This window comes from Rana temporaria, chromosome 12 (assembly GCF_905171775.1).
Source record: "Rana temporaria chromosome 12, aRanTem1.1, whole genome shotgun sequence".
In the NCBI taxonomy this organism is placed as follows: domain Eukaryota; kingdom Metazoa; phylum Chordata; class Amphibia; order Anura; family Ranidae; genus Rana; species Rana temporaria.
This window is the reverse complement of record NC_053500.1, coordinates 65,353,733-65,370,053: the sequence shown is the minus strand read 5'-3', so window position 1 is coordinate 65,370,053 and position 16,321 is coordinate 65,353,733. Positions and strand designations below refer to the sequence as shown.

The window sequence follows — 16,321 nt, the reverse complement described above, 5'->3', positions numbered from 1 at the left end:
GAGAGCCTAGGGCCACTTGTGGAGAGCTTCAGAAAGACCTGGACTTAGCAGGTACAATCGCTTCAAAGAAAACAAGTAATGCACTCAACCGCCTTGGCATTTATGCACGCTCACTATGCAAGACACCATTGCTGAAAAGAAAAAGCATGTTGAAGCTCGTTTAAAGTTTGTTGCACAACATTTGAAAAAGCCTGTGGAATACTGGGAGAATATAGTCTGGTCAGATGGGACCAAAAGTGAACTCTTTGGATGCCATAATACACACCATGTTTGGAGGTCACATCACCCTAAAAACACCCCCATAACAATAGTGAGGTTTGGAGGTGGGAACATCATGGTGTGGGGCCGTTTCTCACCATACAATACTGGAAAACTTCATATCATTGAAGAAAAGAACAATGGAAAAATGTACCAAGACATTCTTGATAAAAATCTGCTGTCATCTACCAGCATGACAATGATCCCAAACACAAAGCCAAGGAAACTCTCAATTGGTTTGAAAAAAAGAAAATAAAGCTGCTAGAATGGCCAAGCCAATCGCCTGACTTGAATCCAATAGAAAATCTATGGAAAGAACCAAAGACCAGAGATCATAGATTTGAAGACACACCTGAGCAATGCATGAGACTAGTTTCTCTATACAGGAGGTGTCTTAACCACTTCCGGACCGCCACATAACTATATATGTCGGCACTTTAAAGCGGGATAGCTAGCTGCCAAAACCCAGGTATCCTAGTCATCAGGCAGCGGTTCCGTTTACGATAAGGGTGGTCTCTGCGGCGCAAGACCACCGTTATCGGCGACAAGAGAGGGGGCCCCACCCGTCTCCATACCACTGCAGGGTGGAAGCGACGTCAAAATGTCACTTCCGCCCATAGCCCTTAAAGGGCCATTTGTTTTATTGCAATTAAGTATAAATATGAGATCTTTTTGACCCTCAGATCTCATATTTAAGAGGACCTGTCATGCTTTTTTTCTATTACAAGGGATGTTTACGTTCCTTGTAAAAGGAATAAAAGTGATCCCAATTTTTTTTTTTTAAAGAGTGTAAAAATAAATAAAATAAATAAGACTTTTTTTAAAAGCACCCTGTCCTAACAAGCTCGCGCGCAGAAGCGAGCGCATACGTGAGCATCACTCGCATAGGAAAACAGTGTTCAAACCACACATGCGAGGTATACACCTATGGTGTAGGTCAAAAAGATTGGGTTTTATTAAAAACCAACATTCATCCATAAGACAAAAATATGTGATCACAGAATAAAAGCAATGTGGGAAGCAGAAAGCCAAGACTGACGCGTTTCATCCAAGTGGACTTCAACTGGGGCTTTTATTCTGTGATCACATATTTTTATTGAATGGATGAATGTTGGCTTTTAATAAAATTCTAACTTTTTGACCTACACCATATGGAGGCATTTTTTTCTTTTTATATCCATTCAGATGAGAGTTGCTGGCTTCCTGGGCTAGATCCTGAACAGCCAAGTTCCAGTTTTTTGGGCATCTACATGATTCTTTGGATTCGGTCTTGGATTGTCATGGACTCCCTGGATCGTTTAGGAGATCTGCTGATCGGGCCATCCTCACTTGATTGACTCGTCGTTGACACTTGAGTCTACTACTTCCAGTTAGAGTACATACCCCTTATATTGTGTGGAGGATATACCATCTTTGAGGTTCTAGGTGCCTGTTAAGGCCACTGTACCCCACTTTGGAGCAACAACTTCTTGGGGTGCACTTTATACATACTTACCACTTGTTTCACCTTTGGGACGTTTTTCACTTTGGTTTCACTATTTAATATTTTGTCTCATATTTCACCATATCAGAGATAGATTTTTTGCATATAGTTTATTATTCACATTTAACATTTGGTTTATTGTCCAATGTTGGTATTTTTAGCGCTACATTTTCCACTATCCTGTTTATTGAATTCTGTCACTTTTTTTGTAGCAGTAATATTTCCTATTAACACTTTCTCCTTTAACTGTCCAGTCATGGGTTGGGGGAGGGGCAAGACTTGTAGAGGTTACATAAGAGAGAGAGAGAGAGAGAGACTTGTAAAGCGCAACACATGCGAACTGAATCGCCTCTGGGCGCTGTATACATTTCATGGGTAAGGAACCCCTTGACCTCAGAAGAGATGGGTTTTAATCTTTCTCCTGAAGGCCAAGTGGTCCGACTCCAGTCGGATGGTGGTTGGTAGTGCATTCCACAGGCGAGGTCCCTGGACTGCAAATCCATAACTACAGTAACATTTCTCTGGCAGACAGGACTGTGCTGTGTAAAACTCACAACTCTGGCAGGTTAATCAGCTCCCTTATATATACCGGTACTTTATCTGTGTATTTAGCGGTTTGCTTGGTATTCAGCTTTAGCAATTTTCGATGGGTTATGCTTATAGTAAAATCTGAAAAAAATTTATGAAACTGAAATAACTGTTAAAGAATAAAAATTGCTTTATGAAGGTAAGTGATTACACGCGTTTTCTTGTAGTCGAAGGTTTATGTATGGCTTGGTGAAACAACACATGAAATTTAAGGCAATTCCAACCTCTTCCAGCGTCAGATAAATAACAGTAATGTCAAATACCTATGGCTATTAAAAAAGCACCACATTCATATTGAATATGCACAAGCAGCAATGAAGACATAATCCCTGCAAGCCTTCCTATTCGAGCAATACAAGTGTCCGTCTTTGTTTTATTACTAATGTGCAAACTTTATTTTTTTTCCCATTGAACCCCTAAACATAAGCAAATTTTTTTCCTGTTAAAAACAAAAATGGGTATGGAAATAAAAGCTCTACTCCAGCTTCACAATTTAAATTTACTGACTCCTGTTAAAAATAAAAAAAAACACAGCTTTCGCTGTAATATTGACTTTCTGTATCCTACAGAAAGTCTGCAGAGTCCAGTAGCTGCTGCCACACTTTCTAGCTGAACACTGGAAATCGACTTACAGAAAGGTATGGCTCCACCACTTGAACTTCTCTGCAATGTGTAGCCATTAGCACATCTTCCCCAATCTTCCAGTACTGACAACACATGTACGTCACTGCTGTGTGACATGGTTGCACCACTCTACTTCATCCACAGGATGTCGCTGGAGAGACGACAGGATGAGGACAGAGGACAATTGCGCACCATCTGGATGAATGTTTTTCAATAAGAAATAAAAAAAAATGATGTGCAAGGAACGAGAGGGAAGGGGGATATGTACTTTTAATTAAAGTCTGAATATAAAATAAACCTGTACGATGAAAAAATATTAAGGTAAGTGCTGCAGAATATGCGTCATAGCTGACAGAATGTAACGGTTTTGTCAGAATACTCCTTCTCCCTGTGCTGCTGGAGACTTCTTAAAGTAGGCATTTAGATTTCTAAAGCATTACATGTTAACCAATTAGAGACAAGATATGCAGCGCTAATAGTGATTACAATAGGTATTCAAATATGATCCCGATGGCGTCAGTTATGATGAAACGTGTATGGCGGAGCGAACATACGTGTCGTCACCACACTTCCCCTGCTCTGTAAATGACCTTTCTTATGTATGGTTTTGGGAGCCTTGGATTTAAAGACTGTGCTGATTGTATTATAAATTATGGGAGTATTTTTTAATCACCCTTTTTGCATCAATAAAAGCTCTTTTGCGGTTTTATACTATGTAAGCTTTTCATGGTGACACCTTATTCCATCACATCTACTGAGATGTACCTGAATTATATGTGATTTTACTGGGAGATCCTTGGATCATTTGTGATTCCTGGAGGTTTGGAATTTTGGCACATGTGGACACACTGTATTATGCGCATCTGACTCCGTAATGGTGTCCATGAATATAGGTAAGAGTCCATCTTGTATTGGTGGTGGAATGTGATCTGCCTGTGACCGGAACCACTGTCACAATTGCACATACTACTTTTTGGACTTTTTTGAACTTTCACTTTTATATACTTGATTACCTAGTGTAATTACTATTAGTACTGCATATCTTGTCCCCAAGTCCTATTGCACAGCATGTCTGACTGTTTTTGCTTGCGGCTTTACTATTTTTTTGCCACCGCGTTTTCTACTTTTGTTTACATGTCAAACAATTGTCATGTTTAAAAAAAAAAATGAAAAACTGTTTTATCTCAGTAGCGTTCATCTCCTGTAGCCTTGTTGCAGTCACTTTCTGCATGGCAGTTTTCAGAACGAGATTCCTGATGGTAAAAACAGTGGAACATGACAACATTACATGCAGCACAGTGGCTTAGGGGTTAGCACTGCTGTCTTACAGCACCAGGGTCACTGGTTTAAACCTCAACCAGGACACTACCTGCATGGAGTTTGCATGTTCTCCTGTGCCTGCATGGGGTCCCCCCCCCCCCACACTCCAAATAAATACTGGTTGGTCAATTTTCTCATGTCTATACTGGCCCTAGTATATGTACACATGTGAGTTAGGGACCTTAGATTGTAGCAGGCGCTGATTTGAATGTACAAAGTGTTGTGGAAATTGTCAGTGCTATATAAATACCTGTATCATTGTGTGTTGAATTGACTACCCAGATTTCTTATAAGAAATCTGGGTAATCTTCATGGCATGATCACCAGGATTAATTTTAGTGAAAGAATTGAAAATGACCTTTGAAATGACATTAAGTTCAATCTTATATGAGATCTAGTAACCAGGCAAAGAACTGTCACAAGAGGAATGTGCCTGACCTTTCAGAAAGTCAGTATTTGTATTACTACTTAGCCAGCCCAGTGAGAAGCCTTATTCTAACAAAACAAGTGCAGCCTGGCACCCTATGACGTTTACTCTCCAGCACTTGTATTGTTATACCTCCATACACTTTAACAGCAAATAATTCTACTGTTCCTAGAATCAGCATGAAAAAGCAATAGCAGCACAACCAAGTCACTCTTGTTTGTTCAGTGATACAGTAGTATGACAAGATAGTAGTTGTGCCATCATTATCCACAAGATGGCACCACAGTAGCAGTATCTGAAAAAGAGTCGACTATTGACATCTATAAGCAGCAGTCCATGCTATAACTTTGGTTTCACCTCTATAGGAAACATCAATGTGGTGTTTGCATGGGTTCCCTAAACATAAAAAGAATTCATAATTTAGCCAAGGAAGAACAGACCACAAAAATGTACACAGTGATGATTCTGTCCCCTCTATTACCTCAACATCACTATTTGGTGCTGTACTGACGAGAAGTTTATAGGAAGCGCAGCACAGAAAGGAACAAAAAAAAGACTGGTCTAAATCCGACATAAACCATTCCAATGTAATGGGTAGGACAGCAGAGAACAGGCGGGACACACACAGACTGATGAATAGTACAACAGGTGGTATGAGGTAGCTGTGTGCTCCACTGAGCGCTCTTGTTAGTGCATAGATAAGTCATGTACATGGTGGCAGCTCTTCAGTACTGGCATTAGGTGGCAGCTTGCAGCATCTCCTGCCAATCCGTCTCACTCTCACACTTTGGCCGGTTCTTAAAAAATGCCTTGATCAGCTTCTGAGCGTCTTCTTTCACTAAAGAGAAGGAATAGATGAATGAAGATTCACACTAAACAATAAGTCTTATCAACCAAAATACCCCACCTTCAATTGCACTATACCTGGTATATCAGATCAAAGAAAATACCCCACCTTCAATTGCATTATACCTGGTATATCAGATCAAAGAAAATACCCCACCTTCAATTGCACTATACCTGGTATATCAGATCAAAGAAAATACCCCACCTTCAATTGCACTATACCTGGTATATCAGATCAAAGAAAATACCCCACCTTCAATTGCATTATACCTGGTATATCAGATCAAAGAAAATACCCCACCTTCAATTGCATTATACCTGGTATATCAGATCAAAGAAAATACCCCACCTTCAATTGCATTATACCTGGTATATCAGATCAAAGAAAATACCCCACCTTCAATTGCATTATACCTGGTATATCAGATCAAAGAAACTACCCACCTTCAATTGCACTATACCTGGTATATTAGACAAAGAAAATACCCAATCCTCATATGCACTGGGGATTGATTTACTAAAATGAGAGTGCAAAAAGCATAGAAACCAATCAGCTTCCAGGTTTTATTGTCAATGCTTAATTGAACAAGCTGAACTTAGAAGCGGATTGGCTACCATATACAGCTGCACCAGATTTTGCACTCTTCAGTTTTAATAAATCAACCCCTATGCCTGGTATATCATCTCGAATAAAACACTCCATCTTTAATTGCACTATACCTAGTATATCAACTCAAATAAAATGCCCCGTCTTTATTTGTACTATACCTGCCATCTCTGATTAAACAAAATACCACATTTTTTATTGCATTATACCTGGTATATCCGTTTTAAAAAAATACTTCATGATTAAATTGCATTATACCTGGTATGTCAGCTGAAATAAAATACCACAACTTTAAATTGCACTATGCCTTAGATATCAGATCAAATAAAATAGTCAATTTTTAATTGCACTTTAACTGCCATCTCAGATCATATAAAATACTCCATCTGTAATTGCCTATACCCATCATCTCAGATCGAATAAAATACCCCATCGTCAAAGTATATGTAAAGTTATAAGAGGTAGAAGCAGCACACTGCTCTGCTGTAAGCATGCTCAGAAACAGACTGACAACACTGTGCAATGCCACTGCTGGTCCTCCCTCTCTAAGCTATAGACCACTTTCACACAGGGGCATTTTTCAGGCGCTTTAGCGTTAAACAAAAAGCGCCTGTAAAGCACCTGAAAGAAGCTGCATCTGCAATCCCAATGTGAAAGCCCAAGTGCTTTCACACTAAAGTGCCTGAAAAACGCCCCAGTGCGAAAGGGGTCTTAGCGTTAAAAAAAGTGCCTATAAAGCATCTGAAAGAAGACTCATCTGAAATCCCAATGTGTTTGTTTGCAGCGCTTTAGAATCGTTGAATACACATCGCTGCTAAAGCACCCCTTCCCATTTAGGGGCTTTTTTTAACGCCAAAGCGCCTGAAAAACGCCCCAGTGTGAAAGGGGTCTAGTGCTACTTTGGAGGGAATTCCAGGAAGCTGACATGAAGGCAGATTTTTGTACTTATACTCGTCATATTCTAGTACAACATTTTGTACTTATACTCGTCATATTCTAGTACAACATCTTGTATTAAATAACATAAAAAAAAATGTTTTTCTTAATATTTGCAGGCGTGTGCTGAGCCTAAAGCTGACCATACAGTGATCAAAATTCCATGTATTCAGCAGAGACTGGTCAAATCTCCATCAGTGTGTGGTCACCCAATCTCGGTAAATCAATCGTTTGATGGTCTTCTGCTGAAAGAACATGCTGGAGAACTTGATCAGCATCTACAGTGGGCACAGCTGTCAGAATACAATGTCCTAGTGGGGGATTGATTTCTCCACCTTGCTTGTGTGGACGCAGGAATATGTTTGTTTCACAGTGTATAACTAGCTTTAGTATATACCCCGAGACCTGGCACAATACTCACTCATCAGAAATGAAATATATACGTCTCAGGTGGAGTAACTCTTTAAGACTCAACATATTTTGCCCTACTTGACCTAATAAACTCTGTATAGATGGATGTTCCTCCTCAGAGGATACAGGGAGGCTCACCATTTTTCCGCAGAGGTTTCTTGTTATCCCCAGCCAAGTGGTGAGATAGCTGCCTTGCGCATCCTTTAAACAGGTCCTATTAGGAATGAATACATTGCATTATATTAGTGCAAATATCTGCAGTAACATTGAACTATATTTTCACACATTTATGCTTCTCTAATAAAGAAATAACTATAACAGCAGACCGTGAGATAGAGAGGAATAGGTAAAACCCCTTGTAATTTGATGTTTGTTTACCATTGGCGAGATTTCCGAAATACAATTTCCCATACTCATGTTCCAAATGTTATCATACGAAGGGCCTATGTTGGTCTGCCATGGGCAGAGTTTCCCAATGCAGAAGTGCTATGACGGGTTAGTACTACTCCCTTCACATAGCACACCAGAGGCCAGGTTATACAATTGCACTGGGGTGAACAAGCCCTATATCTTTATTGTACGAGAATTGTACCAACTGATTGGAGAAAAGCCAATGTACCAATATTCAAAAAAAGGGCATGGACATATTCCTGGAAACTTCAAGCCAGTCAGCCTAACATCAATAGTAGGTCAATTATTGGAGAGGATTATAAGAGACAATATACAAGAATTTGCTGATGAAAACAGTATCATTAGTAGTAATCAGCATGGGTTTACGAAGGATCGTTCTTGCCAGACCAATCTGTTAACATTCTATGAGGAAGTGAGTTGTCATCTGGACAGGGGGAGGCCGGTAGATGAGGTGTACCTGCATTTTGCAAAACTATTTGATGCAGTTTCCCATAAACGCTTAATCTACAAGCTGAGGTCTGCAGGCATGGACCATAAGGTTTGTTCTTGGATAGAAAACTGGTTAAAGGGGCGTGTTCAAAGGGCAGTGATAAATAACGTGTACTCAGACTGGTCTGGAGTGGCAAATGGGGAACCCTAAGGTTCTGTCTTGGGACCAATTCTGTTTAAATTTATTCATAAATGATAGAGGATGTTATACATAGCTCGATTTCAGTTTTTGCGAACACCACAAAGATAAGTAGGGCAATAAATTCACATTAGGATATAGGAATTTTACAAAAAGACCTGAACAAAATAATGGAGTGGGCAAATACATGGCAAAATAGGATTTTTGTACTCACCATAAAAATCCCTTTCTCTAAATTATGGACGGACACAGTCTTAACCACTTGCCGCCCGCCAATGACAAATTGACGTCGGCAAAGTGGTTGTAGAATCCTGACTGGACGTCATATGACGTCCTCAGGATTCTGAGCCGCTGCGCGCCCCCGGGGGCGCGCATCGCGGCGATCATTGTTGCGGGGTGTCAGTCTGACACCCCGCAACACCGATCTCGGTAAAGAGTCTCTCACGGAGACCAACCACGGCTGATCACGATGTAAACAGGAAGAGCCGTTGATGGCTCTTCCTCACTAGCGTCTGACAGACGCGAGTAGAGGAGAGCCGATCGGTGGCTCTCCTGACAGGGGGGGGTCGCGCTGATTGTTTATCAGCGCAGCCCCCCCTCGGATCGCCACATGGACCACCAGGGAAGCCCACCCTGGACCACCAGGGAAGGGCAGGAAGAAAAAAAAACGGGACAAAAAAAAAGTCTAAAAAAAAAAAAAAAAAAAAGTTTGAAAAAAAAAAAAAATAAGTCTGGAAAAAAAAATAAAGATGCCAATCAGTGCCCACAAATGGGCACTGACTGGCAACAAAAGGAAAACAGTGCCGCCCCACAGTGTCCATCAGTGCCGCCCCACAGTGTCCATCAGTGCCGCCCCACAGTGCCCATCTGTGCCACCCCACAGTGCCCATCTGTGCCACCCCACAGTGCCCATCTGTGCCACCCCACAGTGCCCATCAGTGCCGCCCATGTGTACCCATCAGTGCCGCCTATGTGTGCCCATCAGTGCCGCCTATGAGTGCCCATCAGTGCCGCCTATGTGTGCCCATCAGTGCCACCTATGTGTGCCCATCAGTGCCGCCTATGAGTGCCCATCAGTGCCACATATCAGCGCCGCCAATCAGTGCCACCTCATCTGTGCCCGTCAGTACTACCTCATCGATGTCCATCAGTGCCATCTCATCTGTGCCACCATATCAGTGCCCATAATTGAAAGAGAAAACGTACTTATTTACAAAAAAATTTACAGACAAAAATAAAAACGTAATTTTTTTTCAAAATTTTCAGTCTTTTTTTAGTTGTTGCGCAAAAAAAAAAATCGCAGAGGTGATCAAATACCACCAAAAGAAAGCTCTATTTGTGGGGAAAAAAGGACGCCAATTTTGTTTGGGTACAGTGTAGCACGACCGCGCAATTGCCATTCAAAGTGCGACAGTGCTGAAAGCTGAAAATTGGCTTGGGCGGGAAGGTGTATACGTGCCCTGTATGGAAGTGGTTAATCTTGACAAAGTGGGTATTGGCCTTCATTTAGGAGTGACTAGGCAGAAACATATAGAAAGTGTTAAACACATCACACACCATGTGCGGTCCCTCTGGGTATAGCTCCTCTCTCTGCATCTCGCAGATCAGTTAGTCAAAAAGCAGTACAAACATAAAAAAAGGAGGGGTGGGTGCAGTGTCCGTCCATGAACTCAGAGAAAAGGATTTTACGGTGAGTACAAAAATCCTATTTTCTCTTTTCGTTCATGGACGGACACAGCCTTAATCTTGACAAAGTGGGTCGTCCCAAAGCAGTGTCAAAAACGAGGGCTGGGAACAGCATAAAATTACTTCACCCCAAAACAAAACAGAGCTCCTCAAGTGAGGAGTTGCAACTCTAAACAGCCGCCTGCAAAACTTTGCGGCCGAAAGAAGCATCCGAAGATGCACTCGCATTAACCTTGTAGAATTTAGTGAAAGTGTGAACGAACGACCTGGTCGCCCCTTTACACACCTGGGAAACAGATGCTTGATGTCGGAAAGCCCAAGAGGCACCAATTGCCCTGGTCAAATGCGCAGTGACAGGAAAGGGAGGCGCCCGACCCCTTATGGAGTAAGCCTGAATCACGATCTGTCGGATCAACCTAGAGATGTTGGCCGACGAGACCGCCAGGCCCTTCTTAGGACCAGCCACTGAAACAAACAACGATTTTGACCTCTGGAACAGAGCAGTAGCAGACAAGTATACTCTCAAAGCTCAAACAACGTCCAAGGAATGCAACGTCGCCTCCTTAGGGTGCGACAGACGAGGATACAAGGATGGAAGTATAATGTCCTCATTGAAATGGAAGGCTGAAACGACCTTAGGAAGAAAAGACGGCTGCAGACGCAGCACCACCTTACCCTTGTGGAAGATCAGATGCATGACAAGGCTGCCAGCTCAGAAACCCGTCTGACGCAACAGCCACCAAAAAGACCACTTTCTGAGAAAGTGTCAACAAGGTAATCTTCCTAAAGTTTTCAAACAGTGGTTTCTGAAGCACCGAGAGGACCAAGTTCAGGTCCCACGGAGGTAGGGGAGGTTGGACCGGAGGGGCACAAACGTACTCACTAGAGAGTGAGCCTCAACTGGTCGTTGAAAAAAAGACCATCAGGGCAGAAATCTGCCCCTTGATCGTACTTAAGGCAAGCTTTTGGTACACCCCCCTCTGTAAGAACAGCAGGACTCTGGAAACCGAATAAGTATGCAAATTCCACCTCATTTCCTCACAAATGGATATGTAGGCTTTTTAAGTGCGATGGTAAATCTTCCTAGAGGATAGCTTCCGAGCCCTCCTCATGGTAGAAATCACTGAAACCGACAGGCCCCGGTCTCTTAGCACCTGGCTTTCAATAGCCATGTCGTTAAAGCCAGCGACTGTAAAGCAGGATGAAGTATAGGACATTGCGACAGCAGGTTCTCTCTCGGCGGTAGATGCCAAGGGACGTCTGCTACTAGATGCACTAGGTCGGCGTACCAAGGACGCGGAGGCCAATCCGGAGCAATTCGAATCATTGGGATCTCCTCTGCCTCCACTCTGCGTAGCAGATGAGGAAGGAGCTTCAGAGGAGGGAAGGCATAGATTAGCCGGTACTAACTCCACGGTGCCACCAACGCATCTGTCGCATCTGCTCATGGATCTCTTGACCTGGCCACAAACTTCAATACCTTCCAATTAAATTGAGACACCAGGAGATCTACGTCTGGCGTGCCCCATCTTTGGCAAAGGAGCTGAAACACCTCCGGGTGCAGAGACCATTCTCCTTGGTCCATCATCTGGCGACTCAGGTAGTGCGCCTGCCAGTTTTCCACGCCCGGAATGTATACGGCCGATTTGCTCCTTTCTGCCCACCTCAGGATGTGGGAGACCTCCGACTCTGCAGCCAAGCTTCTTGTTCCTCCTTGATGGTTGACACCGTGGCGTTGTCAAACTAGATCCTGACTGGACGCCCCTGGAGGCTCTGAGACCATGTGGAGAGGCACAGCCTGATCACCCGGAGTTCCAGGACATTGATCGGAAAGTGGGATTCCTGCGGAGTTCAGTGACCCTGGGCCGACTGGACCCCCCAGACTCCCCCCCAACCGGTAAGACTGGCGACCATCGTGACCACCATCCAGTGAAATGGAAGGAACGACTTCCCGGACAGAAGTGCCGGTGATGTCAGCCACCAAACCAGGGAGGTCCCAACTAGGTGGCTCACCCGGATTTGACAATCCAGGGATGCTGGGCACTTGTCCCATCTGGACAGAATTTCCTTCTGCAACTCTCGAGTGTGAAATTGAGCATACGGTACTATCTCGAAGGAGGCTACCATGAGACCCAGGGCTTTCATGCAAAAGCGGAGTGACGACCATCTTTGGGATGTCAACTGCCAAACTGCAGCCCGAAGAGTCTGCAACCTTACCACAGGGAGAAAAACTTTCGCCTCTGAGGAGTCCAGAATCAATCCCAGATACACTAGGCGTCGAGTTGGCACCAATACTGACTTCTGAGTGTTCTGAGTGTTCAGCACCCAACCAAAATCTCGGAGGGTTTGACAGGTTATAGACACACGCTCACCTTTAATTCTGAGCTTGAAGTGGCCCTCAGAAGATCATCCAAACATCCCATGATATCGATGCCATGCTTTCTTAGTAGGGCCAGAAATCGGGGAGAGCACCTTGGTGAACACCCTCGGTGCCGATGCCAGGTCAAAGGGGAGAGCCACAAATTGGTAGTGGTCTTCCCCGACAGCAAAGTTCAGACATCTGATACCTTGATGTCCAAGGATGCCATAAAATCCTCCAGATGGAGGGCAGCGACAACAGAGCGAACCGACTACATACAGAATCCTTGTACCTTCACAAAGCAATCGTTCCTGTACTGGGACAGGAATAATTACCCCACGTAACAGCAGATCCTGAACTGCGCCAAACAGGGCTGTCCAACGGCTGAAGCTGGAGGTTGGAGGGGAAAAAAATCTGTTTGGTGGGCAAGAGAGAAACACCATCTTGTACCCTGAGGAAACTACTTTGCAAACCCACCAGTCGGAGATCTGCGATGTCCAACGGGTCACAAATTCGCAAAGACGTCTCCCCAAACCTTCATGCGGACGTGGATTTGTTTGCAGGCTTGTTGGGCTTGCGAAACCAGGGACGCTTCTGTCCCTCAGCAGGTGCTTTATTACCCCCCGTGTTCCCACACGCCGCTTCCACCTTGGCAAAAAAAGCATCTAGGATTGCCGACATAGCATCCGATACATCGGGGCAGGGGCATCAATTGCTAGCTGTCTGTGTCAGTCTGACCACTGAGTAGCTTGTGTCTGCAAGCTTGTGCCGTTTAAAAATGATATGATCCGGCTTGGACCGTGAGAAAATGGCTGCTGAGCGGCAGATCGAGGCCAAACAACGCCGCGGGCCACAAGAACATGGCCGCTGGGCGGCAGGTAGAGGCAAAAACAGAGCGTGGACCAGAGAACAGCGTGGATCACAGGCAAAATGGCAGCCGATTAGCAGATAGAGGCCAAACAAGGCGCGGACCACAAAAACATGGCCACCGAGCGACAGATAGAGGCCAAACAGTGTGAAACACAGGCAAAAATGGCCACCGACAGCATGGAGGGGAACACACAGGTAAGCAAACTTTTCATGACAGCTTATAGCATTTGTAAGCAGACGTACAGCGCAGTTCCCTCACAGGTGAAGCAGTCAGCCTAGCTCAGAGAGCCCGGAGGGGAGGGAGGGAGGGAAGGGAGGAAAGGATGAGACCCCCTGTGATGCAATTGCCTATATATGCTCCAGTTTAATTCTCCCTGCTAATTTAATGCTGTGGGTTAGAGGTAACAGGTGTTTTCATGTGTGATTCATCTCTCTCTGTAAAGACTGTTCATATGTTAAATAAGGCTAGCTTTTGAAAGGCCTTTAATTGTGTGACAACGCTGTCTACAACCTAGTGATGCTCAGAGGTGTTACTAGGTGTCAAACTGGATGCAGACGAAACGTCTGCCTAAGAAACTCAAGGGTGTGAAGGTGGTTTGTTGTTATGCTGTTTAAGGAATGTGCAGTGATTAGACATGATGATTATCAGTCGGTGCCGACCTGTCTAGAATGTTTTAGTAATTAGCCTTAGTGTGCGATTAGGGGGGGTGGAGATTTCATTGTTGCTTCAATGTCTTGGACTGTATAAAAAGCTGAGAAGAAAACCATTAAAGTCTGTGTTGTTGCAGCAGTAAGCTTGTCTCATGTGTGGCTTTCTGGGCGACTCCAGGAATATTCCTCCTCTTGGAATATTGGGGTGATTTTCGTTATGGGAAGAAGGGAACGTTGACGGGGATATCATTGTAATACCGTCACAACTGGTTGGCAGCAGCGGGATTTTCCCTTCTATTCCCCTTTACACCCGGATTCCAAGCAGACACTGGAAGAACTACTGGAAGTTCATGGAAGGATTGCTAGCAACAAAACCAAGCGGGTCATCATAGCAGAATTAATGGAGCTAGACCAGGACGACGGGATTGCAGCAACGCCAGCAGTACAAGAGATGGAGACACCAGTGATTCAGGAGGAGGAATCGCCAGCCAACAAAGTAATGAGAGAGAAGCTAGCATGGTTCGGTCCGAACCCAACGGCGGATGTGGTGCTGAAAGTGATGGACCTGTTAGCGGAGGAGGCTAAACAAATAAGAGACGCAGAACTACAGGAGGCTAAACAAATAAGAGACGCAGAACTACAGGAGGCTAAACAAATAAGAAACGCAGAACTACAGGAGGCTAAACAAATAAGAAACGCAGAACTACAGGAGGCTAAACAAATAAGAAACGCAGAACTACAGGAGGCTAAACAAATAAGAGACGCAGAGCTACAGTTAAAACTGGCAGCAGTCCAACAAGCAGCCGCACATTCTCCAAACAGTGAGTACAGCACAGCAGACACAAGGAAGATTCCGTTTAGCGCTTTTAAAGCTTTTGATGAAAAGGACTGTGAGATTGATAACTACCTGGCAGATTTTGAGCGACAATGTAACCTGCACCGAATAGCTAGAAGAGAGTGGGTCGCAATATTGTCAGGCAAACTGTCAGGCAAAGCTTCTGATGCTTTCCGGACCGTGCCAGATCAGGATATCCATAGCTACGCCCGGGTTAAAGAAGTGCTCCTGGCTCGTTATGCAGTAACCCCAGAGTCCCACCGACAGAAGTTCAGGGACTCACGCAAAACCACAAAAGACTCTTACGCGGAATGGGCATGCCAGTTGTCCCTGTCGGCCTCTAACTGGGCTAACAGCAGCCAGGCCACCACAGCAGAGGACATTTTGCAACTAATGCTCCTGGAGCAATTTTGCCCTATGCTAGCCTTTATCTGGCCCTTGGGGCACAATTCCTCCCACTGATATGAGGCACTATTCCTTCCACTGACAACAACAATAGGGAACTATCTCTTCCAATGATACCAATGATGGGATTCTATTCCTCCTACTAATAGGGGGAATACTCCTCCTCCTATCGACCACCAACCCTGAGGCCATATTTATTCTCACTGATGCTGGGCCTGTGACATTTTCTGCCCCTGCTGGTCACAATCCGGCCCTCCTAAAGTTTGAAGGACAATAATGTGGCCCTTTGTTTGAAATGTTTGGAGACCCCTGGTCTATCATATAAAATCCCAATAAAATACATTTATATTTTTGGTTATAACATGACAAAATGTGGAAAATTTCAAGGGGTATGAATACTTTTTCAAGGCACTGTAACTATATAGACAAAATTCATTTAAACCATATTATACTTATACATGCATTTGAAATCACATACAAAGCTAAAATCGCAATTGATGTATAAAGAATATAATGTGCTCATATGGAGAAGGAGTAAGCTCTCCTTGGCTGGGTAAGACCCAACTATAAGATTGTTGCATTTTAAAGTAATTTAACTTTCTGTTCTCTTCACACAATCCCCAGCCAGCTACAACAGCTCCTGTAGCATGTACCACATACAGCCTCGGGTACAACATGTAAGTGTTCAGAGACAAACATTGCCACAGCATTGGCCCTAATAACTCAGCAAGGAATCCTCAGGTGTATTGGCCTGACCTGAACAGCAGAGTTCTGTGCTGACCGGAACACAGACAGGGTTGTTATTGCCGACTGCAGGATCCTCACAGAGGGAACACCAGTATGCTTGATGAACTGGAAAAACCTGCGCTCATTAGCCAGAGAGGCCTTCAGGATTTCCAGTATCCTGCTTGAACCCACCAGTGACAGTTGATCACAGAAAACATATAGCTGAAGGGAACAGCAATACTTCAAAGGA

The 16,321-nt window shown here is 44.0% G+C and overlaps 1 protein-coding gene across 2 annotated transcripts in view; it reads right to left on the bottom strand.

Annotated features, from left to right (window-relative positions):
• Nucleotides 1–2,441: 2,441 nt before the first annotated feature.
• Nucleotides 2,442–16,321, bottom strand: part of RECQL5 (RecQ like helicase 5) — a 182,847-nt gene continuing 168,967 nt past the window's right edge. For both annotated transcript variants that reach the window (XM_040330927.1, XM_040330928.1), the window contains 2 exons: nt 7,639–7,714; nt 2,442–5,538 (listed from right to left, as the gene is read on the bottom strand). In XM_040330927.1, the coding sequence (XP_040186861.1) occupies nt 5,438–5,538; nt 7,639–7,714 (177 nt within the window). In that variant the 3' untranslated portion in view covers nt 2,442–5,437. The remainder of the gene's footprint in view (nt 5,539–7,638; nt 7,715–16,321) is intronic.